Source organism: Anolis carolinensis, chromosome 6 (assembly GCF_035594765.1).
Source record: "Anolis carolinensis isolate JA03-04 chromosome 6, rAnoCar3.1.pri, whole genome shotgun sequence".
Lineage (NCBI taxonomy): Eukaryota > Metazoa > Chordata > Lepidosauria > Squamata > Dactyloidae > Anolis > Anolis carolinensis.
Genome location: NC_085846.1, coordinates 38,964,075 through 38,991,252, shown reverse-complemented (window position 1 = coordinate 38,991,252; position 27,178 = coordinate 38,964,075). Strand labels below are relative to the sequence as shown.

At 40.3% G+C, this 27,178-nt stretch overlaps 1 protein-coding gene across 5 annotated transcripts in view; it reads right to left on the bottom strand.

Annotated features, from left to right (window-relative positions):
• Nucleotides 1-25,782, bottom strand: part of plekhm1 (pleckstrin homology and RUN domain containing M1) — a 45,579-nt gene extending 19,797 nt beyond the window's left edge. Inside the window, exons 1-5 of one of the 5 annotated variants that reach the window (XM_008113200.3) lie at nt 25,664-25,759; nt 9,236-9,347; nt 5,309-5,405; nt 2,193-2,440; nt 568-1,203 (exon numbers count right to left, since the gene is read on the bottom strand). In XM_008113200.3, the coding sequence (XP_008111407.2) occupies nt 568-1,203; nt 2,193-2,440; nt 5,309-5,362 (938 nt within the window). In that variant the 5' untranslated portion in view covers nt 5,363-5,405; nt 9,236-9,347; nt 25,664-25,759. Of the gene's footprint in view, nt 1-567; nt 1,204-2,192; nt 2,441-5,308; nt 5,406-9,235; nt 9,348-12,758; nt 13,169-25,573 lie in introns of those variants that run through there. The other 4 variants (XM_008113201.3, XM_008113199.3, XM_008113202.3 and 1 more) reach the window with 4 other exon arrangements.
• Nucleotides 25,783-27,178: the final 1,396 nt, after the last annotated feature.

Sequence of the window (27,178 nt, the reverse complement as noted above, 5' to 3'; positions counted from 1 at the left end):
CAACTCCTATAGCAAAGAAATTCTTCCTAATGTTTAGATAGAATACTGACACCTGTTATAAATGGGATGCAGAAGGGGAGGTCAGTTGATTTTCACATATTGGTCTAGCCAACCAGGTACAGTAGAGTCTCACTTATCCAAGCTAAAAGGGGTGGCAGAACCTTGGATAGGCAAAATTCTTGGATAATAAGGAGGGATTAAGGAAAAGCCTATTAAACACCAAATTAGGTTATGATTTTACAAATTAAGCACCAAAACATCATGTTATACAACAAATTTGACAGAAAAAGTAGTTCAATATGCAGTAATATTATGTTGTAATTACTGTATTTACGAATTTAGCACCAAAATATCACAATGTATTGAAAACATTGACTACAAAAATGCATTGGATAATCCAGAACCTTGGATAAGTGAGACTCTACTGTAACTGGTTTCCAGCAAATCCTTTTTTAAATAACATGATGTTTTCCACTGAGGTGCTTCCATGGTTTTCATTATTTTTTTGTGGGGGATCACTGCAGAACTAAAGTATTATAAGTTCCATGTTATTCATTGTATACTCACTTTTCAAGGGACTGGTCCAGGTCTTTTTTTGTTGCTATACCATGTTCAGAGTCATCCACCTTGGGCTCCCCACCTCTGTCAAGGCTTTGAGTGTAGGCGGATGTCCCAGGTAGAAGACTGTCAGAGCCCAGGCTGGAAGAGAGCTGTGACGAGCTTGTTGTGCTGATGCTCAAGTTGGATGATGTAAGTCTGTTCCCTTGTCGGCTTTTAGTGACAGGCAGGATGGCTGAGTGTGCTTCGACTTCATCGGAGCCAGAAGACTGGGAGAGGGAGCCCAGGGATTCCTTCCTCCGGACTGTCAAGCCCACAAGAGGCTCTGGCATTTCTGAGGCCGGGCAAAGACCCGACAAAGATAATGGTGTGATGGTCCATTCGTTCAGAATTGCAGACTTGTAAGAGAGGTCAAAAGCCAGGGAGGACAAGCCCTGCAGGTAAGTGAGGAGGAACTCAACCTCCTCCATGTCCAGAAGCAGAGCTGGTGAATGGTAATACTCGCAGAGGTGGGCCTTTTCATGGAGCAAGAGTTTCAGGTAGCACTCCATCAGGCCATCATTCAGGGCCAATCTGAGCCACGCACGGCAGCGGCCCACATCTGTGTTGATGAAGTCCAAGTGTTCCAGTTCTGAAATGATGTTTCTGGAGAGAGAAAAAAGGGGGAATAAAAAAATATATAGAAAGGTGAGAAAGAAACAATAAGGCCTGCAAAAATTGCAGTTCCCTATGGAATGTGGATTTGGATATGACAGAAAAAAAGGGGGGACATTTTCAAAAAATCTAAAGGAGGAATGAAATTAACATAAGACACTAGGGAATTGTGAGACAAGTAAGACAGATAACAGCACAATTTCTTTATTGTTTGATATAGATTCAACACCAAATATCAGTCAGACTCATCCATGCCGCTACATATCTGTATTCCATGCACGAGTGTGAAAACCTGGACAGAGAAGAGAATCAACTCATCTGAAATGTGGAACTGGAGGAGAGTCTTACGAGACAAATAAATGGCTCTGAGCACAAATCAATCACAAACTCTCTAGTAGTCAAGATGATTGCACTTTGGATATATCATGGGATGACATGACTCCATGGAAAAGATAATACTCAGTAAAAAAGAAGGCAGTAGGTGAAGAAGTAGATCACATTACAGACGGATCAAGCCAGTCAAGGTAGTCATGGCTCTGAGTTTGCCAAACCCAAAAAGAACAGTTACTGACCATGTCTCATGCTCAAAGGGCTACTGTAAGTTGAAGGCACTTTGACAACTAATAACAGTGACAACTGTTTCAGAATTTAGGGAAGGAACTTTTTGTTTACAACTCCCAGAATTCATCAACCACATAACCATACCGACTGTATGATTTTATGAGCTGTAGTTCCAAAGTTCCTTTTTCCAACCTCTGGTCTATAATCATTATAACCTTAAAAGCCTTGTTTGAAGTGAGCCCGAGACCTATCACAAGCTGTATCCCTTTACTACCAATCTGCAGTTAGTCTCTGTTTACAGAAGTCTCACTTCTGCCTCATTCACCACTTCCCCCACACTTTAAAGTGATACTAAAGCACAAAGAGTATGTTCAGTTTGTTGACGGTAACATTCTCATCCCACTAAATAACAGTCTCACCTGTGTGTGACGGATTTTAAGAGGGCCCAGAACACTGGCTGGGGAAGGGACAGGCGACCCCCATGTTTCCTCCCTTTGGCTCCACTCCCAGCTTTGATGTGCTTGGCCTTCAAACCATGCACAAACACTGCCTCTAGTGCGCAGCAGAGGGTGTTAGCGTCCCCGTCATCGCTGGTGACAAGGGCATCAGAGGTCACATAATGTTTCTGCAAGGCCTTGATGGAGTTCACCAGGTGCTTCTTGATCAACTACAGCAACAGAGAAGACAGACTATATTAGGTTGAGTCAAAATAAGAGGACTCCTTCCCTGCTCTCAATGTTATTGAATATAATGCTATGGAGACTGGTAGGACCTCCACTAATGTAATGTGTTTTAAGCCCTATGAATAGCAGCTCAAAAAGATATTTAACAAGATATGGAAGAGAATTCTGAAACTAAGGCCCTTACACAGAAAACACTATTATGTACTAATGTCTTTCTTCAATTCTAAGACACACTCTCCCCCCATATATACATCTCTAAAACTGGGTGCATCATAGAATCGCAGGTGCTATATATATATATATATATATATATATATATATATATATATATATACACACATATACACACACACACACACACACACACACAGTGTTCCCTCACTTCTTCGCGGTTCACTTTTCGCAGAGTTGCTGTTTTGCGGTTTTTCAATATACTCTAAAAGACTATTATAAATCATTAAAAAATTACAATTTACAGCCTAAGGAAGGGAGGAAGGAGAAGCTGAAGAGAGAGAAAAAGAGCCCAAATGGCAACGGGAGAAGAAGGAGGCGATTTATCCACACATGATTGGTTGATAAAGACTTAAAATAGTGTATAACTGCTAAAATAATGTATTAATATTAAAATAAATATAGTGTCCATACTTCATGGATTTTCACTTATTGCGGGTGGTCCTGGAACCTAACCCCAGTGATAAGTGAGGCTACACTGTATATATATCTTATTTTCTGTTGGTGATACTGAAATTAATGTGTGTCTTACATTTGGTGGCATCCTAGAGCACTACAGTTCCACGTGAACCTCCACCACATTCCAAGATAGGAGACTGAATTTCATAATTATTTTTTTCAGTTAAGAAGGGCTGGCAACAACAAAAAAAAAAACTTTTTCTACTTCATATGAACATATGCTTTCTGAATATTGTGGAAGATCCTTGATTCAGTATTCATAAACACACCTACAACCACAAGGGATTTTTATAGGTCCAAATACGTAAGAATTCTCATCAGGGTTAGAAAATACCCCCAGTTATGGCACTCAGTTGAATTTTTAAGTGATGTGTTTGGATGCAAGTCAAGAAGAAATTGCACTCAACCCTGAAATTCATCTCTAATTCCTTGTTTTCCTTTTGATATCGTCATCCTAAGGCCATGATGCCAAAAGCTATAATGACCAGATTTGTGCTTTGAAACAGTCACATTTCATTTCTAATGGTAAATTTACCAAAGTACAATTTGAGCCATATTTTTGCACACATTGTCTGAGTAGGAAGGACAACCTGATATATTTATTTACTGCACTGCTTATTGTATGATAATCTTATAACCATATATTCTGCCTAAGTCATCGGACCATTTTTGGAATTTCCCGATTTAGTAAAGATTTAGTTAAACTTGTTTTATCCAATCAGGAAAAGCAGATCACCTAAAGAGGTTCTTTATTTGCCTCATGTGATGTAAATTGCTTGAGACAATTGACATTGCCTGTCCTGGTGATAACCTAACTCAGGAAAAAGGAATGTGTGGCCCTTCAGCAGTTGTAGGACAGCAAAACCCAGCATTACCATTGGCTATGCTGTCTGGGGCTGATGATGTTCCAGTCCAATCATATCTGGACAGCGATACACTTTGCTCTCCTCATCTAATCACTTCATGCTTAACTCCTATTTTTAATGTCAGTAAGCATTTTGCCCTTTTCTCTGTTTGTGTAAGGAATAAACTGGACAATTAAAAAACTAAAATTTGGAATACTTTTAGTCTCAAATCTTTTAGATAAGGGATACTCAACCTATACAAAAATGTGGGCATGTGTGGCAATTTAATCCTACTTTTTGCCTGACTTTTCCCTATCTCACTACTGACTTAAGCCCAGTAGAGGCATTTTATAAGCTAGGAGGTGAGAAGTTCAGTGTGGGGACACGAAAGTATAGATGCTATGAGATCTACTGTAAGGTTGCAAAGTAAGTTGAACAATTGAGTATAGATATCCAGAAGAAAATGTAGGCAATGAAGGAGGTAGAAGTTGGCAATTTATTAATAATGGCAGTGTCCTATTTGGAAATATAAGAGTGTTCTCAATTAGCTACATTCAAAGTGAGTCATAGAGTAAAGACCATTCACATTACAGTTTTATAGAGCTATTACCATATCCAACTTTAATTGCCATTGCTCTGTTTCACATTAAAGAGTTATAGTGCTATTATTCCACTTTAACTGCCCAATGATCTGTTAAAGTGGAATATAGGAATTTGCAGTTGAGGGAGGGCCATCTAGCATTTTCAGCCGAAAGTGCTTCAGTATGTCACCAAATTACAAACTCCAGGATTGCATAGGATGGGACTATGGCATGATCACACTATAATTGCGTATCAAAATTGGTTCAACCCATTTTTCTTAAGAGACAAGGAGTAAGGGTTCGAGTGTCACCATCATAGGCTGTGGAAGAAATCATACATTTTTTCCACTGAATCCCCAATGGGATGGAAAGGAGTCATAGAAGAATTTCCCAAAATGTATTATTATCACTTCAAGGTTTCATCCAGCTTCTTCTTTGCAAATGGCCCAGGGCTGTGGCGCAGACGGGAGAGCAAAGCAGCTGCAATTAACTGCAATCAATCACTCTGACCAGGAGGTCATGAGTTCGAGGCCCGTTCGGAGCTATGTTTATCTTTGTCCTATGTCAAAAAGGCATTGAATGTTTGCCTATATGTGTAATGTGATCCACCCTGAGTCCCCTTCGGGGTGAGAAGGGCAGAATATAAATGCTGTAAATAAATAAATAAATAAATAAATAAATAAATAAAAGGTCTCATAATCCCATGGCCAAGGAAATTTCAACCTCCATAGCTCACCTGGGTAACTTCCTGAGACTGGCATCCATTCTCAGTTGTGTGGTTGGAATGCATGTCTTATCTCTGCTTTTGCCTATCTCTGGAATCACATGTTAACCTGGGGAGAAGCAAACAAAAAGATGGTTTAGATAAATTAGACCCTGAGAGGAAAATGTCAGGAACTGAGTAGTTTCTGCTTTGAGTTAACATTACCCAAGATGGATCTACACTGCCATAAAAATCCAGAGTATCTGCTCTGAACTGGATTATATGGCAATGCAAATTCACATAATCCAGTTCAAAGCAAATAATGTGGATTATTTGCTTTGATAATCTGGACTATATGACAGTGTAGATCCAGCCCCAATGGAGCCAAAGTTTTTGATTGCTCCCAGGAAGTCGAGAAGAAATTGGTTATAAATATATAGTAAAATACAACAGTCAGTCAAAGAATCTGAAGGGCTACAGAAGAAAATGCACATACCAGGGACTTCTGAAGAGAGGCACTGTATACAGATGCTTTTGTAGTAATGTTAGAAAAGTCTAAGCAAAGGTTGGGGAGATGGCATACTTAGTTTTAAAGAAAAAATATAAATTTCATAGGAAATTTGGACATGCAGAAAACAGTGGCATATTATAATAATTTGACACCAACCCCAGAGCAGGAATGGGCAGGTATGGCAGATGTGGGCAGCATTTTATGTTTTAGGATACTCTGTGGATGGCATGGTTTACCAAAAAAAAAAAAATGAAATCCCTTCCCCCAAATCTGACCCTGGTCTCTGTTATACCAGGGGTGTCAAACTCATTTTCATGAGAGCCACACCAGCCTTATGGTTGCCTTCAACAGGCCACTGAATCCATGGACAGAGAATCCGTGGACACACAGGGCCACCCCCCCCCCCCCCACACACATACACATATAGTGGTTAGTGCTCTTTTTATACTCAGTTTGGGTGTCCAGGTGTTACTGAATGACAACTCCTATAATTTTTGATGATCCACCATGTGGACTGGGGGTTAATGCAAACTGCAGACCAACAGCCATTGTGGCTCTCGGAGGAAAGGTTAAATGACATTTTAATGTCGGACACCATATCCACAAGCCTTGCATCTGAATGCATATCTGAATGACTAAACAAAACAAACTGCAGCCTTCCATATGTTACTGTATAACAACTCTCATCAGCTCTAGTCATGATGTCTAATGACTAGGAATACAGGAGTTATAGTTCAGCATCTGGAGGGCCACATAAAATGACATAGTAGGCCAGATTCGGCCCATGGATCTTCAGTTTGACACATGTGCACTACACTATTAATAGAAATCTTGGTTTTCTGATTTTTAGGCCTGTTCTTGGGCTTATTTGAAGTGCTAATTCAGAAAATTGCATTGGACAGATCACATCAACTGCAGTTTCTTAGATATGATTGCCGTGGTTTTCTATTGGAAAGCAGAGGGCGACAGATATGGCATATGTTCTGTATAGATGTCTGAAGAACTGGGACAAATAGTGGTGTCCAAGATATACAGTTCTAAAACTTATTGACAAACAAACAAAAAAAACTGAAAACATCACTGAGTGAAGATGATATCTAGCTAAAAATTCTCAAAGAACTTAAATATCAAAACAGTAATCTAATAGAAATATATAACATGACTCTAAGAGCACTCAGACTCTAGCATTTCATTAATAAATCAATTTGAAAATGACTGCCAGTGCCATTATGTCATTCATCTATGGTATGACTACACCTGGAATACAGACAACAGGGCAGCAGTTCTTCACATAGCACATAATGACATGGACAGCAATCTACCTATAGTTTCACAACCTGGATGGCATGGGGAGGAGGGTAGAGAAATCTGTGGTGGGAAATGCTATCAATGGCTAGTAATCATGGTTAATGATCTCCACTATCAGAGGGAAAAATACTTTGAAAACGAATTGCTGGGGAACACAAACAGAGTGGTTCCTGTATTCACATACCTCTTTTGGGTTTCCATAAGCATTTGGTGGACCATTGTAAGAACAGGACAGTGGACTAGATACTGTGGTCCTTTAATCTGACTCAGTAGAGTATGCACCTTAAATCATTTCGATCCCACAAATACAATATAGTTTTCTTAGGCAAGAAATAATCATAGGTAATTTACAACTGCTTTCCTCAGAAACAAACCTACATGCCTGGAATTGCCTTGTGGTCTCCCATCCAAGTGCTAACCAGGCCTGGCTGTGCTTAGCTTTTGAGATCAGACAACAGATAGAACCTTGTGTCTTAAGAATATTTAGGATCCAGCAGCAGTGGAGAAATCTTGCCAAGAAAACCTCGTGATATGTTTGCCTTGGGGTTATCATAAGTCAGAAATGATTTATAAGCACAAAACAAGAAAGAGAAAGATGAACATAAACAAGACCACAGTTCTGAACTCTAAATCAATCTAGAACAAGTGCCTCTGGTTTATGTAACTGTAAATACAAACAAATAGAACTGAGGATAAAAGGAAACTAATTTGTTTCACTGAGGTCCAGTGTTCGTAGCTAATTTGATGCTCCAGAAAAGGGAGCTCAACATTACAGAACAATTTGCCTTGGAGCATGTGCAGAGCCCAATAGTATTTCTGTTTCTTTAGTGACTCTCACACCCAAATCCTTTCAAGCATGAATTTAATCCTAGACCCCAGCCTCCAAGCTTCCTTGATTTAATCAGGAAAGTTTTGAATGGGGAAAGATTGAATTACTGGTGCTATTGTGAAACCAGTGAGCTGAATGACTGCAAATCACTCAGAGATATGCAAATAAATCTCAATCTGCCTTCCATCCGTTCTTAACAACTATGATGTTAAGGTGAGGAACTGGAAGCCTATGCAGATATCCAGCTGGCATTTAGAGGGCTGGCATTGGGAGGCTACTGGCTGACTGGGAAGAAGCACTGGTTTTATAGATTTCCCATTTACCACCCAGCCATAGTACAGCACTATTTTTTTAAAGTATTTTTTCCAAGCCTCATTACCTGATAGTGTAATGGTACCTTCTTGTATGTAGTATTTTTCTCCATGCATGCAGTCACTTTTAAACCATCCAATCCAATAACCAAAATGAACATAACATAAAATACAAAACAACATTAAAGCAATGGCAATAAAACAAACCTGATAGCAAGAGGATAAAGATTATTATCCACTTTCCCATGAAAAAGATTTCTTGTTTCTACTCTAGAATCACAGATCAGCCTGACTAAGGGTGCATCTATACCAGGCATGGGCAAACCTTGACCCTCCAGGTGTTTTGGACTGTTAAGAACTGTGGGAGTTGAAGTCCTAAACATCTGGAGGTCCAAGGATTGCCCATGTCTGATCTATACTGTAGAATGAATTTAGTTTGATGCCACTTTAACTGCTGTAGCTCAATACTGTGGAATCATGGGAGTTGCAGTTTAAAAGGTCCTTAGCCTTCATTGCCAAAGAGTGCTGGTGATGCCTCACCAAACTAGATCTCCCATGGTTCGACGGCATTGAGCCACTGTTAAGTTGCATTCATTCTAGCATAAATGCATTAGGCAGTGGCAGCATCTACTCGAATGAGCCCAAAAACATCAAACAGTCCAATCCAGAGTCCAGAATACCAACGAGGAGGTGTATTTACAGGACACCGCTCCTGAAAATCCTCAGAGAAATGTGTCCTTTCCCCCGTCTGACCAGCCACAAAATTTCTTTCCCAACATCAGAATACACTTAACATATGTCAAAGAACCTGTACCATCTTCACAACATAAATTTCACTGAATGCTCAGCATCCTGTTTGTAGCTTGCCCAATCTCTGATTTCCAAGGCTGCGATGTGGCTATTCATGTATTACAAGTCTCCCTCCCCTTTGGCTCCCTGTTAAGCCCTTTTACCAGTCACAGACAGGTAAAACTGGCAAGCAGATGTTCTTCACCACTCACCTGGGAACTCACTGGAACACAAGCACTACCTTGCTGATCTGCTGAGGGCAGATGGAGAGCCTTGGCAGGACCATGGAACAATGAGAGCCTCTGGCAAAAACTGCACAGCTACCTGGGGAGAAGGGGGCGGAGTGGAGATTAAGCCCCTTGACTTCCAGGCTAGACCCGTCACGAGACTTCCTGAACTCTGAACGCTGCAACTTTACAAGCTGAGCACAGCAGCCAGAGGCGGCACTTCTCCTAAAGCTCTGATCTATCATCCAGAGGGACATGAAAAAGCCATCAATGCACTGCTGTTTGCCTTGCTCTGGCTATGTATATGTTTGTGCCTTCAAGTCACCTGTTGTTTTATGATGATTCCATACATTTCACAATTCGTTCTTAGGCAAGGAATACCCAGAGGTGCTTTTATCAGCTCCTTTATCCAAAATATAGCCTACGGCACCTGCATTTACTGGTGATCTCTGATAATCAGAAGTCTGAAAATGGTAGGGTGGGCCAGATTGGTTCTCTTCCATCTCAAGAAACCAAGTAAAATCCCACTGAATGCATGAGATTGAGTTATGGAATGAGCTGGGACTGTAACTCTGGGGTAGAATGCATTTTTGCATACAATGAGGGTATATGTTCTATATCCCAAAATAGCCTGTCTTGTGTTGATTTTGCAAAATCTTTCAGTTCCCAGTCAGTCACAAGAATCAGTAATCAAAACCAAATCTAGTACGTTGCTTGTATCTACAGACTGACATACAATCCATCAGAGAAACAGGATATTCAGTTACTTGTGCGGAATCACATTTTTCTTAACTTGAAGCAGAACTGATAAATATGGTAGAATGAGCAGATGAAACTGAAGATCTTACAGTTATATCCCAGCAAAATAAAGTTAAACTGTAGAAATAAAATACAGGCTGTCCCTGAGTTACAAACAAATGATTTACAAACGATTCATAGTTCAGAATGAGGGTGAGACAAGGAAGGGAAATTCATTTCTGAAAGAGTTCTCATGGGGAAAAGAGTCTTCTACTGAAGCTTTAACCCCAATCCTTGTTCCCACGACAAGCCATTTCTTTCAATATCCAATTATCACAGGGATGAAAAGGTGAAATCTTATGAATATTTATTATTTATTTAATTAATTCATTTATAAACCACTTTTCTCACTCCTGGGGGGACTCAAAGAGGTGTACAGCATTATACGTGGCAAAGATTCAATGCCTCACATCTATATAAACATATAAAACATTACACATCTAAAAATGATCACATAGAGCCATAAATTAAATTATTTAAAAAACGACATATGTTGACAGCATAACAATAAAAACATTTAAACATTAAGCATGAAGACATTTAAACATTGCATCAATCCCATGATTTCTTTAGCTGCTTGCGTATTGGTGTTATTCATCGAATGCCTGTTTACACAACCAAGTTTTGAGCTGCTTCCTAAATGCCAGGAGGGAGGGGGCTGATCTAATCTTGCTGGGGAGGGAGTTCCACAGTCGAGGGGCTACCGCCGAGAAGGCCCCGTCTCTTGTCCCCACTAAGCACACCTGAGAAGGCCATGGGACCTAGAGCAGGACCTCCTTGGCTGATCTTAATGCTCACACTGGTTCATAAAGGTAAGCTGGACCGGAACCGTTTAGGGCTTTATAGGCTAAAGTCTGCACTTTGAATTGTGCTCAGTAGCAAATTGGCAGCCAATAAAGCTGACACAACGGGGGGGGGGGGGGTTTGTATGCTCCCTGTGCCCTGCTCCAGTAAGGAATCTGGCTGCCACCCGTTTGATTAACTGAAGCTTCCAAACAGTCTCAGAGGCAACCCCACAAAAAGCGTGCTGCAATAGTCTATACGAGATATAATGAGAGTGTGGACCACCATGGCCAAGTCTGACTTCCCAAGGTGCGGGCGGAATTGGCACACAAGTTCTAATAAGGGCACAGACAGCAATAAGGGCACAGACACCAAAACAAACACTACAGAGGTGTTATTCTATTCTTATGCTATCCAAAGCTAATATATATACATTTTTGGCTGGAGTTACACTTTAAAAATGTACTTGTTACAACTTAAAAACAAGTTCCATTTAAGAACAAACCTATAAAACCTATCTTGTTCATAACTTAGGTACTGCTGTACAGTACTGGAAAATTTTCTGCTTTATTAAAGGATGGGCAAAGGCAACTTTTCACATTTAGCCCCAACAACATGACATTTTGGCTGACTGAGAACCACAGGATTTGCAAAATAGAAATAAACTTAGCAGTGCATTCATTGGATAGCAAGTGTAGCTTGCTCTGGGGAAACTTAATCGCTAGACAGACCACTGGTACGAAGTAATTCTTCAAGGTCTCTATCATACAGATGCTGCAAGCAAAGATGAAATACATAATGGATGAGTTCTGTAACCTGTTTTCAATTCCAGGATTCAACTCTGGCATGGAGGGTCTTAGTGTTCAAGCAGAATCCCCCCTTCGCCTTCAAGTGGCAAAATCTGCACTCCTGACACATCTGTAAGACTTCTAAGAGAGTTGAGCCAGGCTGTATTAAGTTTAGTCTCTGTACACATGTTTGGAAACGCTTTCACTCTGAACTGCTCCCAAGCATCAACTGTTTTCTAGACACTGCCAATTCTGCCTTCTAAAGTCTGCTTGAGGCTATCTCCTTCTGTTCTCAAGAAATTAATTTGATGGATGACTTTTAGTTTTAGAGCCTGTTCTAGCCACAAGGGACTTAAAACAAATCAGCACAATTCTATTGTAAACAATTCAAGCATTAAATATTCAGCTGTGATTGAAATATATTTATTGGGAAATCTATTGTGATATAAAAAAAAGAGCAGAGAGTTATTGCCAGGACTCAGCCACAGAATACACAAAGCAATGAAAGAAACATGTACTGTGGACTCTCAGTTAACTGGCACTCATGGGGATTGGTAGATACTGGATAAATGTAGCTTCTGGTTGCCTGAGAGTTACTATTTAAAATAGGCGTAGTACAACACCCCAAGCTATATCATACCATAAAATCTCTACTGACTTGAAATGAATATAGACATTTTATTTATTTATTTACAACATTTATACCCGGCCCTTCTCACCCGAAGGTACATTAATTAAATGCAAATAAAGACAAGACAAACTTAATGTAACACAATTTTACTGTATTATAAAAACAGCTTTGTGAACACAGTATGCAATTTTGGTTAAATGGCAATCATACATTTTTACTGGTTGTTTAAGAGTTCCAGTTAACTGAGAGTCTACTGTACCTCATTAATTCAGCAGTGTCATACTCTTCTGGTGTGGATTTCATAAGCACAGTTCAGAAAAGTTACTTATTTGGACTACAACTCCACAGTCCTGACGCTGGTTGGGAGATTAGGAGAGCTGTAGTCCAAAGAAAGTAACTTTCCTAAGCTTTGGCATCTGACTCCAGAACTATTTGAGTTTCCATTCAAAGCCCAATATTTATACACATACACCAATGCATAGGAGACCAACTATTGACAGGATCTCACCACAATTTCATGTTGTTTGCTGACAATCCTCTGCCTGCTGTTCCCAACAAACCTGGAATCAATATCCCGTTGCCTCAGCACTTTCTATAACAGAAAGCTGGGCTGCTGCCAACGAACATATGTCCTTCCTCTTGAAAAACACCAGGCTGAGAGCCAGAGTAAGCCTGCCTCTGAGGCACCGAATGATTTTGCAAACTAACAGGGGAAGAAAAGACAGACAAGTGGCTGAGGGGAAGGGAGACGAATTTTGCTGAAGGAGGTCATTTCTCAAGTAGTGGAAAGCAAAACACTTCAAATGCTTAGTTAAAAAAAAAATCACAAGTCTCTGAAATGCAATGATAACTTTTCCCATGCATAACTGGCCCAACTTGTATTACAACAATTGGGATCAAACAGGGAAACAAAGGCACAAAAAGCTCTCAAGTCATCTATAACCATTCCCAGGTTTGAAAGCAAAATCTTCCATGTTACAATCCTAACTCCTTCGTACTGTTTTTAAACAAATCAAAAGCACACATAGGCACAACCATGATATAGTGCCACAGTTGTGCAAACAGATCTCTCAGTGCTATAGCAGGTTGAGGTAGCATTACCGAAAGACTCACCTTGATGTTAGGAATGATGCAGGCACACAGCTTTATTCTCCAGCTATAAGTCCTTTAAAACTACACAACTGAAAGGTGGTCAGATTTTTCCTTCTTTTGATTAACAGTTCTGGGAAAAAGACTGCTGTGAGCACATGACAGCCACCAAGTCACCAACTTGGGACAGAGGGCTGTAAGCAATACTAGTCAAGTCGCAACGTGACTAAGCTAGAAGCTGGAAACTTTGCAGCCATTCATCTCTCAGCCTTGCAAGCATTGCTCCACAGAGCAGGAATGACAAAGCCTTTCCTAACCACCTGATTGATGCTGTCTTCTCACATTTGGAGATTTTGCTTGAGATGCTGGCAAGGAAAACAGAGCAAGCAGAGCTTGGCAGGTCAATGGGGATTTTTGTATGTGAATAATTTGGGCAACAATGGCTGGTGGTTTCCATTAGCAAATGCACTACGGGTTTTACTCCAAATCTATAAAGGACTTATCCAAAGTGGCACAGGCTATCACCAAATGGGTTCAGAAACACAGATAACTGCTTTAAAGTTCAGACCAAACCCTGAAGCAGATTCGATTTAAAAAGTGGGATCAGGAACTACCTAGTTTTCAGGTCTTTTCTTCGCAAATGCCACAAACAGTGTGTCTGGTGTGCGTCTACACCAGACATGGATGTAGTGTGCCTACACTAGACATGCGTCTACACCAGACATGGATGTAGTGCGCCTACACTAGACATGCGTCTACACCTGACATATGGCTGGGAGGGAGGACGACCGGGCACATGCTGGGTGAGTTGGACCCAGGAGGCAGAGGGCCTGGATTAAGGTAAGGTAGTGGATGGGCAGGGCCTGGGTCATTCTCAAGTTGTCCTCCTAGCATACGGATGGGTCTGCTCACCCCATCCTGCTCCAGTCCTCCTCCCTGATATTCCTCCTTCGATCTTTGAACTGTCCTGCCGGTATTGTGCCAGGAGGAGGGCAAGAATGTTTTCAGCCACTGTGTGTCTTGCTCAAACTGCTCACATGGTTCAATGCTATGGTACCTAGAGAGCTGCAGTTTTATAAAGGCTCTCCGCCAAAGAGTCCCAGAGCCTCACCAAACTGCAACTCCTCGGATTCCATAGCATTGAGACATGGCAGTTAAAGGGGTGTCAAACTGCATTCTTTCGACAATGTAGATGCACTCAAAAAGAATAAGAGAGAGATTGAAACAGAGAGAGTATGAGAGAGAAGGGTCTGTATGAAGCCATCAGTGAATTTAAAAATCAGAATTACATTTAAAAATCAGAACTACAAGAACTACATTTCTTTCCAAATGCCACAAAGAGACTAATGGTGTGATTTCAATATTGAATGCAATTTTTAAATGTTTAATATGTGTTAATTTTAATTCAATTTATTTTAATATTTTTATGTGTTTAAGGCATTGAATAATTGCCGTATGTAAGCTGCCTTGAGTTCCCTTCAGGGTAGAGAAAGGTGGGGTATAAAAAGGCTAAATAAATAAATAAATAAATAAATAAATAACAAGAAAAAGAGTTTGAGTGAGACAAAAGAAGACCCTGTTCATTAGACTCCCATAATCAAGTTCTACATCAACCTAAAAAAAGCATCAACCTAAAAAAAGGCTTGGCATAAAATATGTATGTGTGCAAATTTATTTGCTGAGATACAAATTAGCAAATCATTTCTATAATTTAAATGAACTAATCTCCATAATGTGGAGAAACTTTTATATACCCTTATGCAAGCAGACAGCCCTTTAAAGAGAGGATCCTTTCAAACAGGGTGGCTCTCTGAAAAGGAGAATGCACAGCCAACTTGTTTCACTTTCTTTTCCCCCCTGTAAAATGCCTTTAAAGAATCTTCCCCAATTTGTTGCTCTTCCAGTCAGACCAGAGCCCTCATAACCTTTCAACAATAGTTAGGGGTTTTTTTAGTCTGAAACATCTCAAGTAGGGACAAGAAACATTTGAAATTTTGAACCTTGAAAATTTAAACATCTCTTTTTACAAGTGTTTTCACAAAGCCTGAGTTAAAACAAATGTTACGCTGACTGTATAAGAACAAAACCAACAGATATCTATTGTCCAGTTTAACTCAAATTCCACCCAACACTTCGGGGAAACTTGCTCTTCAGACCTCAGCAGCAACCTTTGCCTAACAAAAAGTAAATACTTGAAGCTAAAATGGTATTTCAAGAATTACCTGCTACTTGAGTTGCACTTCTGCTGCCACTAACGCATGAAAGGAACAATGGATAAGGAGCAGTTTCCTCCTGTTGCTGGTGACTTAACCTTCTGGGATGTTTTGGTTATCCCAAGCCAGCCACTAATATCCTAATCATGCAGGTGAATGAGAAACAGTTCATCTTCTTTCACGTGTCCAGGGGTGTTTATGATGCAATAACTCAGATGCCATCATCATGAGCCAAGAAGCAAGGTTTTTAATTGCGAAAAGAGAACAATACAGTGAGCATTTCAATAGAAAGGGTTTCCCCCCATTAAATCTGTCTGATGGATTTAGCTTATGGGACTTGTATTCACTTTCGGAAATTCCTTTTTTTTTTTTTTGAATTACTATGGAAAATGGCAATCTGGCTAGTGTTACACATTTCGCATGTGTAGGGAGGAATGCCTTTTCCTTTTATAAAACTAGTATTGTACTCCTGGGATGAATTGCTTCTGAAGAAATATCTTCAATCCACTTTATGTACCACTTAAAGAATAAATTGGGCTAAATTATACCACAGGCCTCCTTAATTTAGTCTTCCCTTCTTCCCAAATGTCTTTAAGAAACCACAAAGAGGCCAGAAGTACAACTATACCATCTCAACCATGTTTTGGGTGATCAAAGGCACTTCCTGTGACTCAAAATGCCAACAGGTATATTGTTCTTAGGGCTTTGTCAGATGGAGCCGGGGAAAACGGGGGAAAATGGTCTTTTTTAAATACTTCTTTCAGTGGGACCCACATTGTCTGCAGAAGCATTAGCAGACCCCTCACAAGAACACGCACACTCTCATGTCACTAAAACTGTAAGACAATTACCTTCAAAACCAATCTAAAATGGAGATTTCTCCAACAGATTCCATTTTGCTTTAAAATTCGTGCCTTTAGTTGTTTCTATGTGAATGATTAGCTTTGAAGTTGATTGCTCCCAGACTCCAAAAAACTCAGCTTTTACATACTTCAGAAACTGAATTCTATGGGAACGACAGAAAATATTCTTGCATCGTTTGATGGGCTCCGTGAGACTCAGTCTTTAATATGTTTTTAAATTGTATGAAGTCCCTAGTCTAGATGTTTTTTTGGAACCATGCAATATTGGGAAAAGGGCATGTCTTAGGATGCATCTTCAAGCATGGGTAAACTTCCACCCTTCGAGTGTTTTGGACTTCAACTCCCACAGTTCCTAACAGCTGGTAAACTAGCTGGGATTTCTGGGAGTTGAAGTCCAAAACATCTGGAGGGCTGAAGTTTGCCTATGCCTGATCTATACTGTAGAATTATATATATATATATATATATATATATATATATTCCAATTATGTATATTTTTAACTACTATCCATTCAAAAACATGCACAGCTTTGCCCACATTTTATTCCTCCAAAGATGTGGCATCTCCAGGTGAGGTGCTGTTGTCACAATGAGTCTCGAGATGTACAAAAGCAGTTATCTTTGTGAAAACTATAAAAATCAAGGGCAGTCCTACCTTTCCTATTGTTATGATGATGAATGATATTGAAATAGCAGCAGTGACAATAGGTCACAAGAGCCCTGCGGTTCATCGGGTCCAATGAAAACGAAACAAAAAGTATTTGTTTATTACAAAGATAACACTAAAAGAAACTGCAGAGTAACTTTCTATCCTGGTGAAAGAGGACTGTTATGAAATGCGCTTACACAAAGATAGCAATGGCAGATTTATTTCTTCCCTTTCAGCTTTGAAGATGAGTGATTTTTATCACGAATATAGTACAAGGGATAATATTGTCCCCCACCCATGGCTATACGTAGTTCTAACTGAGGTGTTTATGAAAAAGAATAAGATAAGTGAAATATAATTACAAGTAGTACCTTGTAAAGTCTAATTTCATACTTTAGGGTTGAGAAGGGGTGAAACAACTTGTGATAAAAGCAGCTTTGTTCATCTGCCTTTTTAAAAGGTTCCCCACAAAGTGTTAGGCTGGATCTACACCACTGGTTCTCAACCTGGGGTTCCCAGATGTTTTTGGCCTACAACTCTCAGAAATCTCAGCCAGTTTACCAGCTGTTAGGATTTCTGGAAGTTGAAGGCCAAAAATATCTGGGGACCCCAGGCTGAGAACCACTGATCTACACATAGTAATATAATGTAGTTTGGAACTGAATGATATGATCAGTGTAGACCCATATAATGCAGTTTAACTATGCGAATACCTAAACAATGGGATGAACCCTCCCTATAGATCAGTGGTTCCCAACCTGTGTTTCATGGACTACCAGTGATCCGTAAGAACTAAAATATGATCTGTGACCTCACCGTTACTACTATGGATAATAACACAGTCCAAATAAAAACATTTTTTTGGTGTCTTCATTTTTAGGCCTGTTCCTGGGGTTATTTGGGTGCCGATTCAGAAAATTGCATTGGATAGATCACATCAGCTCTAGATTATTAAATATGGTTTTCTATGGGTGAGCAGATGGCAACTACTCGATGGCATATGTTCTGCAGCAGAAACTAGAGTTGATGTGGTCTAGCCAATGAAAGTTTCTGAATTAGCAACCCAAATAACCAAACCAAATCTAAAGTTGACCAAAAACTGATTAATATCCCTTTTGATACTTTTGAGTGGTCCCTGGTCAAAGTGATCCCTGTCAAGTTATCTCTGGTCAAAAAAAAAAAAAAAGGTTGGGAACCATTACTACAGATATAGTTTGGAGTTTCCCATAGCAATAAATCAAAGATCTTTCTTGACTGGAGGGCATAATGTGTGGCACAGGAGCTTTATGGGGTCCCCAAAGCTATTTTCTTGGTTTCTGGAATCCAAAGGAATTAACCCAAATGCCCTCTATGGAGCTTGTGGGCATTTTTGTCCTTCAGGACATTTTAGGGCCAGGAAAATCCTTTAAAAAAAAAAAACAAGAAGTGAGCAAAAAAAAAAAATGAAGTCCTTGTACAAAAGGCTTTCTTGGACCTAAAGTGCCCCAGGGAGTTCTAAAAAAAATACTGAAAATGCCTTCCAAAGTGCCTACAGGTATTTGGAGACAAACATTATTTAGTGATGACAATGTAGACCTTCAAGGTCAGCTTGGAGAGTAAAACAGTCCTCTAGACTCCCATTGATCTTCAAAACCACAATTTCCACTATCTTAAAGCCACATTTTCCAGTCTCTGAGATCATGGAATTTGCCAAGGCCAGCTTAAAATGCATTTCCTCACATGATCAGAGACAAACGGGGAAACTCATGAGAGTAAAAATAAGGCATTCATGCATAACACAAAACATGTTGTCCCTGTGTTTGTAATTATCTATATCTTTCTCGGTGTTGCATTCTGGCCTTTTCCTCTCCCATCAAGATATTGAAAGAATGCAGGGTTTATGATTGGATTGTTTCCGCTGATTTGAGAAAGGGGAAAAAGAAGCAAGTAAGACCTAAGTCAGAAATGAACAAATAAGATCTAAGTCAGAAATGAACAACTAACAAAGTCACAACACAACAATATGTGTATTTGTACATAAAAGCTACAATTTTAAGGAAACTCCCCATCATTTGGGTTGGTTGAACTTACATAGGTTGATCTTACACTCATCTATATATATATAGTATCAGCTTCAGTTATTAACAGGGCACATATTTAGGGGTAGTTGCATTGACCTGGCAGCAAAAGAGAACAAAATCCACAAAAAAGCAATGGTCAACCAAACTGTAGGAAATACATCATGCAAACTTCTGAAACTTCACTGGTTTCTTCATCAGTCAAGATGTGAAAATTATACAGGACTATATGGTGATGATGTTAGAGTCACTGGCTTATGCTTCGTTTCTGATCCCCCCGCCCGTTGTCAATTAAGAGAATCCATATCTATGCAGCCAGGGGTCATTCTCCTTTTGGTCATGTGAGGACAGAAGACAAAGGGCAATAAAAGCCTGTGACTCTAAGATCACCACTTTTCTTCTCCTTTTCTTTTCACTCTTAGAACCTGCTGATAAAGCCTGATAAAGGCTTAGACAGCTTGCACAATGTGTTTCTGCATTAAGGCTGGTGGGTAAGGATAACACACTTTTGTGAGCTTTTCTTATCGTTTCTTGACCCTTTCAGTTTGTTGGTTGGGAAAGAAACAAGCAAAAGCACCGGCTATTGTCAGTCCCAAAGTGTTTTAATAAATCTGGAAGTACAGGTCCTCATAGTGACATTCCTCACAGTCAAGCCCTGAAGGAGAATACAAAAAAGCAAACAGATGTGCTGATTTGTATCAGAAATCTAATTCCAGCAGGGCTTTTTTGTCTATCCTAGCAGAAGTTCTTTTGTGAAGCTAACAGCTTTCAATTCAAGATGAAGCCTCTGGAAAATATTTTACATACTGGAAGATAACAGACAAAATTCTATCGTAACTCGGGGGAAAAAAACCATTTTCCCAGCTACTGTAAGAAATACCACAAAACTGAGAGGGAAGAAAGTATGGTAGTCTGCGAATGCATCTATACCAGGCAAACTCTGGCCCTACAGGTAGGTTGTTAGGCTGTTAGGAATTGTGGGAGTTGAAGTCCAAAACATCTGGAAGGCCGAAGTTTGCCCATTCCTGATCTATACTGTAGAATGGATGAAGTTTGACACCACTTTAACTGCCTTGGCTCAATGCTATGGAATCTTAATATTTGTCGTTTGGAAAGGTACCAGCACTCTTTGACAGAGAAGGCTAAAGACCTAGTAAAACTACAAGTCCCATGGTTCTATTAAACATTAAACCATGACAATTAAAGTGGTGTCAAAACTGCATTAATTCCACAGTGTTGATGCACCCCTAGTGGCTGACTGATAATGTCATCATTGCGTAGCTGTGAGTTTTTCGTGCTGCATTGCCATGTTCCAGTAGTATTCTCTCCTGACGTTTCTCCTGCACCTATGGCAGGCATCATCAAAAGTTTGTTCAGAGATTTGTTGGAAATGAGGCAAGTGGGGTGTATATATATCTGTGAAATGTCCATGGTGGGAGAAAGAACTCTTGTCTATGTAGACTTATCCTCTACAGTAGTTAGAGGATCTCTCTTATCCTTTGCTGAACATGGTATTGTTGTTTTTTTTGTTGTTTTTTTTTCTTGGTGGGTCTGTAGGTTGTGTTTCTTCAATTAGCTTCCCTATGTGGTCAGTGGTTCCCTTGATGTATGGTAAGAACATGTTTTCTCCAGGTGGATCTTTGTATTTACTCTCATGCCTTGTCATTTTTTCAAACCAAAACACTCTATCACTTCAATATTGCTTCAATTACACCACTATTACATGCTAAACAAGCCAGAGACCAAAAGGAGTCGTGTTGTGCTTAGCCATTCCTGCTGCAAGTGGGAATGATCAGACATAATTCGCCTATATGCTAATCATCCATGGTAAAGCAGGATGTGCAAATTGGATCAAAGTATAGCCTGGTTGCAGCAACGTGCAAATTGGATCAAAGTATAGCCTCACCCAGGTTGATTTGTCAGCTGCAGTGCTTTAGCATGGCGCATTTTAAAAGATTTGTGAGGAAACATCAAAAGCAGACTTGAATTCAATCACTCATTTAAAACAAGTCTCCCAAGTGAATAATGATTCTAATAATGATTATAATCATCTTGAAATAATTCAGCATTTGGAAATCGTGCAGCTTTCCAAATAATGTTGAATTGCAACTCCTACGTTCCAAACTCAAACATGCAGCTAAGACTGCTAGAAGGTGCAGCTGAATCTACCTGAAAACGGCACAACTCCTTTCCCTATTCAAATCAATCCATCTTTCTCTACCATCCTACATGGAAGAGTAGATCTTGTCTCTTGATCTATCCAGGCCAACTTTAGGTTCTGTATCTATGGTAGATCATTCTAAAGCATGACCAAATGTTGGGAACTGAATTTCCTGACACAATCTAATGCCTGTGTTGACATGTTGGGCAATATATCTATGACAAGAAATCTCTGAGAGTGGGACAGTGTTTTTCTATGTTCCGCTATGGGTTTTGTAGGTGGCACAGGGTGTGGAAAGCAGGATTTTCTGGCCTTCTGTTATAACAAGGTCCTTAAGAGCACCAAGGCAGATAGAGCATGCTTGAAACGACCTAATAAAATATAATGCTTTTATATGAATTTTGCAGAATTTGAAGACGTTACTGTTCTGGACCACAATTCCCTGAATCCTCTTGCCAGCATAACCATTCTGGCTGAGGATTTTTGTAAAGTGTAGCCCCAAAAAGTGACTTGAGGTTTTCCTTTTTTAAATGGTAGATATTGCTAGTTTTGTCACAGAGGGCTCAGATGATCCAGAGAGCATTTGAAACTAACTGTCACATTCCTAAAGCATTCAACCAGATAGTTACTATAAGTTAAAATTGTGGCAGTGATCTATTTTCATCACCTGAAAGGTAAAATTATGCACTCATACCTTTATATAGTCATATTAATGATGTGATTTCCCCTCCATTTACACTAGCCATTTTGGGGATTATATTGCACTCAGCTCTCCAGAGATGCTTCTTCAGTCCCGAAAAGGGCAGAGACAGATCCATCTCAGACAATAATTCGTCCCAGTACCAAATTCATTTCAATTTTGAAATACAAATACTTCTAAAAATTCTAATCAGTAATCACAATCGTAAAAGAGACATAAGAGGAATATACCACTTCTCAGCCAATTGCGTCTCAAGCAACAATTTCCAACCCAATATTCCTGTAACTAGTGTCATATTTGTGCCTATTTTTTCCGTCTTGGAAATTTTTCAAGGACCAACAACTTGTGTTAATCTATGGACCACCACTTTGAATAACACTGTTTATATTGAAGCTGCTGTGACAACAAACATATATATTATCCCAAAATGATGTCAATTTCCCTAATTTCACATAGGCAAGATTCCCTTAGGCAGATCAATTCAAGCACCAGTCAAAATCCATATACAGTCAGTCCTCTATATCCATGGATTCTGTATCCATGGATTCAACGTCCCACAGCTTGACACATCATTTTACTATAGGATTCCATTTGATATCCAGGGGAGTCATGAAACCCAAGGCCCAATATATACTGTACAATACAATTAAATGGATAAGAACTCTTAAATTAGTTGATAGGTCAACAAGTACACAAGACATATACAAAGTTCAATTAAATGAAGGTGGGCATTGCAGACTGTAAGGGTATGGGGAGGAGAGTACAGCAAGTTCCTGGGAACTGCAAGAACTGCCTCTTTCTATGACAGTGGAGCCTAAACACTGTTCCTCAATGTCTTGAGGACTTCAACTTCCATGAGCCTCAGACATAATTGGCCGATAGTTATGAATTCTGGGAGATGAAAGGACTTAAGAGTAGAGCTTTCCAAACATTTTATGTTGGTGACATACTTTTCAACATGCATCGTTTTGCGACACAGTAATTCGGTTTTACTAACAAATCAGAGGTTAAACAAACCCTTATAAGAGACACGGACACAGATGTAAATCGTAATAACGAAATGTATGGGGACAAAACACATCTTATGAAAACCTTCCATTTACATTTTTTCTACAAAATATGATCAATTGCTGACTTCACATAGACTCAGAGGTTTCTCATTACGTTTGCATGACAGACCTACACGCTGCACCCGAAACACTAATGTGTTGCCACACACTTTGGAAAGCTCTGGAGTTTGGCAACCAACGATTTTAATGGCGTCCTGGCCACTTAGGCTGGATCTACACTGCCCTTTATCCCAGGATCTGATCCCAGATTATCTGATTATCTCAGATTATCTGGCAGTGCAGACTCATATAATCCAGTTCAAACCAGATAATCTGGGTTTGGATCTTGGAATAGACCCAGTCTTAGGTCTCTCCTACACTGCCATAGGAGGTTGAGATTTTCAGCACAGTTTTACTCATTTACTATCATGGGAAGCATCCCTATAGGTGGATCTACACTGCCATATAATCCAGATGATCTAATGAGATAATCCAGATTATCTGATGTGAACTCGGTTATATGAGTCTACACTACCATATAATCCAGTTCAAAGCAGATTTATATAGTAGTATGGATGGGGTCTATGAGAAAATCTGTTTTTTGTTGTCTGGAGTAGGGGACTCAGGCCCCTTCTACACTGCCCTATATCCCAGGATCGGATCCTAGGTTATCTGTTTATTCCAAATCTGGCAGTGGGGACTCATATATTCCAGTTCAAAGCAAACAATATGGGATCAGATCCTGGGATAAAAGGCAGTGTGGAAGGGCCTTCATATAACACAGTTCAAAGCAGATAACCTGGAATCAGTTCCTGGGATACAAGGACAGTGTAAAAGGGGCCAAGGAGGTGAATTTTGAGAAACAGTTCTCAGCAATGGGAAAAGCTACTTTTTCTACACAACAGCTACCAGAATTCCACAGAGCTAATGGGGTACCAGCTCCTTGAGATCCCAATCATAGAGTTAGAGGAGACCCCAAGGACTTTCCAGTACAACCTTTTGCAGCGCAGGAACGCATAATCAAAACATTCTTAAGGGCTCTTCCACACAGCCCTATATCCCAGAATATGACAGGAAATCCCACAATATCTGCTTTGAACTGGGTTATCTGAGCCCACACTGCCATATATTCCAGTTCAAAGCAGATAATGTGGGATTTTCTGCCTTGATGTTCTGGGATATCCGGCTGTGTGGAAGGGCCCTAAGAGATGGTCATCCTCCTTCTGTTTGAAAACTTCTAGATCAGTGGTTCTCGACCTCTGGGTCCCCAAATGTTTTGGTCTTCAACTCCCAGAAATCCTAACAGCTGGTAAACTGACTGGGATTACTGGGAGTTGTAGGCCAAAACATCTGGGAACCCTTAAGTTGAGAACCACTGTTCTAGAGTAAGATTTCGTCATGAGGCCCTTTCTACACAATAATAATAATAATAATAATAATAATAATAATAATAATAATAATAAATCACACAATCCTAAACACTTGGGAAGTGTTCAACTTGAGATTCTGTGATACGAAATCCAGCATATATATCTCATTTGCTGTGTCATACTCTGTCTTTGTGTCAATAATATTAATAATACACTAGTCTTGCTTATCCAGTCTTTGCTTATCCAGCGTTCTGTATTATCCAACGCAGTCTGCCTCCCACCTAGATTCACAGCTGTTTCTCTAGGCAGCAACATGCAGCGGGCCAACACGCTCAACAACAACACAAGTGCAGCCACACTCCCAAACAAGTAGCAGACTTGTTGTTTTGGTGCTTAATTTGTAAAATCATAACGTAATTTGACGTTTAATAGGCTTTTCCTTAATCCCTTCTTATCATCCAACATTTTTGCTTATGCAACTTTCTGGCGACCTGTTTATGTTGGATAATTGAGATTCTACTGTAATAATAATAATAATGACAACTTTATTTATACCCCGCCCCATCTCTCCAAGAGGACTCGGGGCACCTGCCATGTAATTCAGATGATCTACTTTGAACTGGATTATATGAATCCACACTGTCATATAATCCAGTTCAAAGCAGATCATCTGGATTTTATATGGCAGTGTAGAAGAGGCCTAAGGTGGCAGCTAATTCCATAGTGGAACGGCTCTTACAGCGAGGAAGTTCTTTCTAATGCATAGGTGGAATCTGTTTTTCCTGCAATTTGACTCCTCTGGCAATCACAACCTACAGACACAGCTCTCTATGGGCTCTTCCCAAATCACCGGAAAAGCGATGATATGTTTGTGTAATAGGCGTGTAAATAGAAACACTCGGCTCCTCCAGACCTTTTGGACTTCATCTCCCAGAATCCCTGATGATTGACCAAGACAGCGGAAGCTTCTGGGAGTTGAAGTCCAAAACACCTGAAGGAGAGTTTGGGAATCACTGACTGACTGCAGAATGAATGTTTTGGTTTCAGATTGTGTTGGTTTGACTGTAAACTGCTAAGTCCCTTTCACCACTCCCTCGCCCGGCCTCCCCTTTTGTATTGCTTCTCCCATCCTGTTTCCCCTTCCAGCCAGCCTCTCCCTCCACAGAACCTGCCTTGACTCTTTCCGAGGAAGATCCCTCTCTCGTTGGCCCCATTTCTGCCCCTCAAGGGGCGGAGCTTCGGGAGAGGAAGCTCGGACTCACCTGCTCCGCAGCGCGACCCCGACGAGGCTGGCCTGGGGAAACCCCGGAAGTAAGTGAGCCCGAAACAGCTGCAGCGCCCCAGCGGGAGCGCGCCCTCTGACGTCACCCGCCCGCTCTGAGCCACAGAGACAGGAAACTAGTAGAGAGATCCCTTTCTTGTTGATGACTGCTGTCGAGTCCAGTTTGATTTATGTGAATGACAGACTCCCAAGTGCCTTCAACAACCTTGCTCAGATCTTCATTGAGGCCCCTTCTACACTGCCATATAATCCAGATTATCAAATCAGATAATCCACATGATCTGCTTTGAACTAGCTTATATGAGTCTACACTGTCATATAGGAGCCCCGGTGGCGAAGTGTGTTAAAGCACTGAGCTGCTGAACTTGCAGACCGAAAGGCCCCAGGTTCAAATCCCGGGAGCGGAGTGAGCACCCGCTGTTAGCTCCAGCTTCTGCCAACCTAGCAGTTCGAAAACATGCCAATGTGAGTAGATCAATAGGTACTGCTCCGGCAGGAAGGTAACGGTGCTCCATGCAGTCATGCTGGCCACACGACCTTGGAGTTATCTACGGACAATGCCGGCTCTTCGGCTTAGAAATGGAGATGAGCACCAACCCCCAGAGTCAGACATGGCTAGATTTAACGTCACGGGAAACCTTTACCCTTTTACACTGTCATATAATTCAGATTATCGAAGATAATCCACATGATCTGCTTTGAACTAGATTATATGGAGTCTCTGGTGGCGTAGTGGGTTAAAGCCTTGTGACTTGAAAGTTGGGTTGCTGACCTGAAGGCTGCCAGATTCGAATCCAACCTGGGGAGAGTGTGGATGAGCTCCCTCTATCAGCTCCAGTTCCATGCGGGGACATGAGAAAAGCCTCCGATAAAAATGGTAAAAAAATCAAAACATCCAAGTGTCCCCTCGGTAACGTCCTTGCAGACGGCCAATTCTCTCACACCAGATGCGACTTGCAGTTTCTCAAGTCGCTCCTGATATGAAAAAAACCTAGATTATATGAGTCTACACTGTCATATAATCCAGTTTAAAGCAGATCATCTGAATTTTATATGGCAGTGTAGAAGGGGCCCGAGTCTACTATAGCCATATGCAATGTAACCGTCCCCTTTTTCCTACTGCCTACTACTTTACTAAGCATTGTTATTATTACTAATATGGATGAATATATTTTATTATGATTAAGTAGTACAGTAGAGTCTCACTTATCCAAGACTCACTTATCCAAGGTTCTGGATTATCCAATGCATTTTTGTAGTCAATGTTTTCAATATATCGTGATATTTTGGTGCTAAATTCGTAAATACAGTAATTACAGCATAACATTACTGCGTTTTGAACTACTTTTTCTATAAAATTTGTTGTATAACATGATGTTTTGGTGCTTAATTTGTAAAATCATAACCTAATTTGATGTTTAATAGGCTTTTCCTTAATCTCTCCTTATTATCCAAGATATTTGCTTATCCAAGGTTCTGCCGGCCCGTTTAGCTT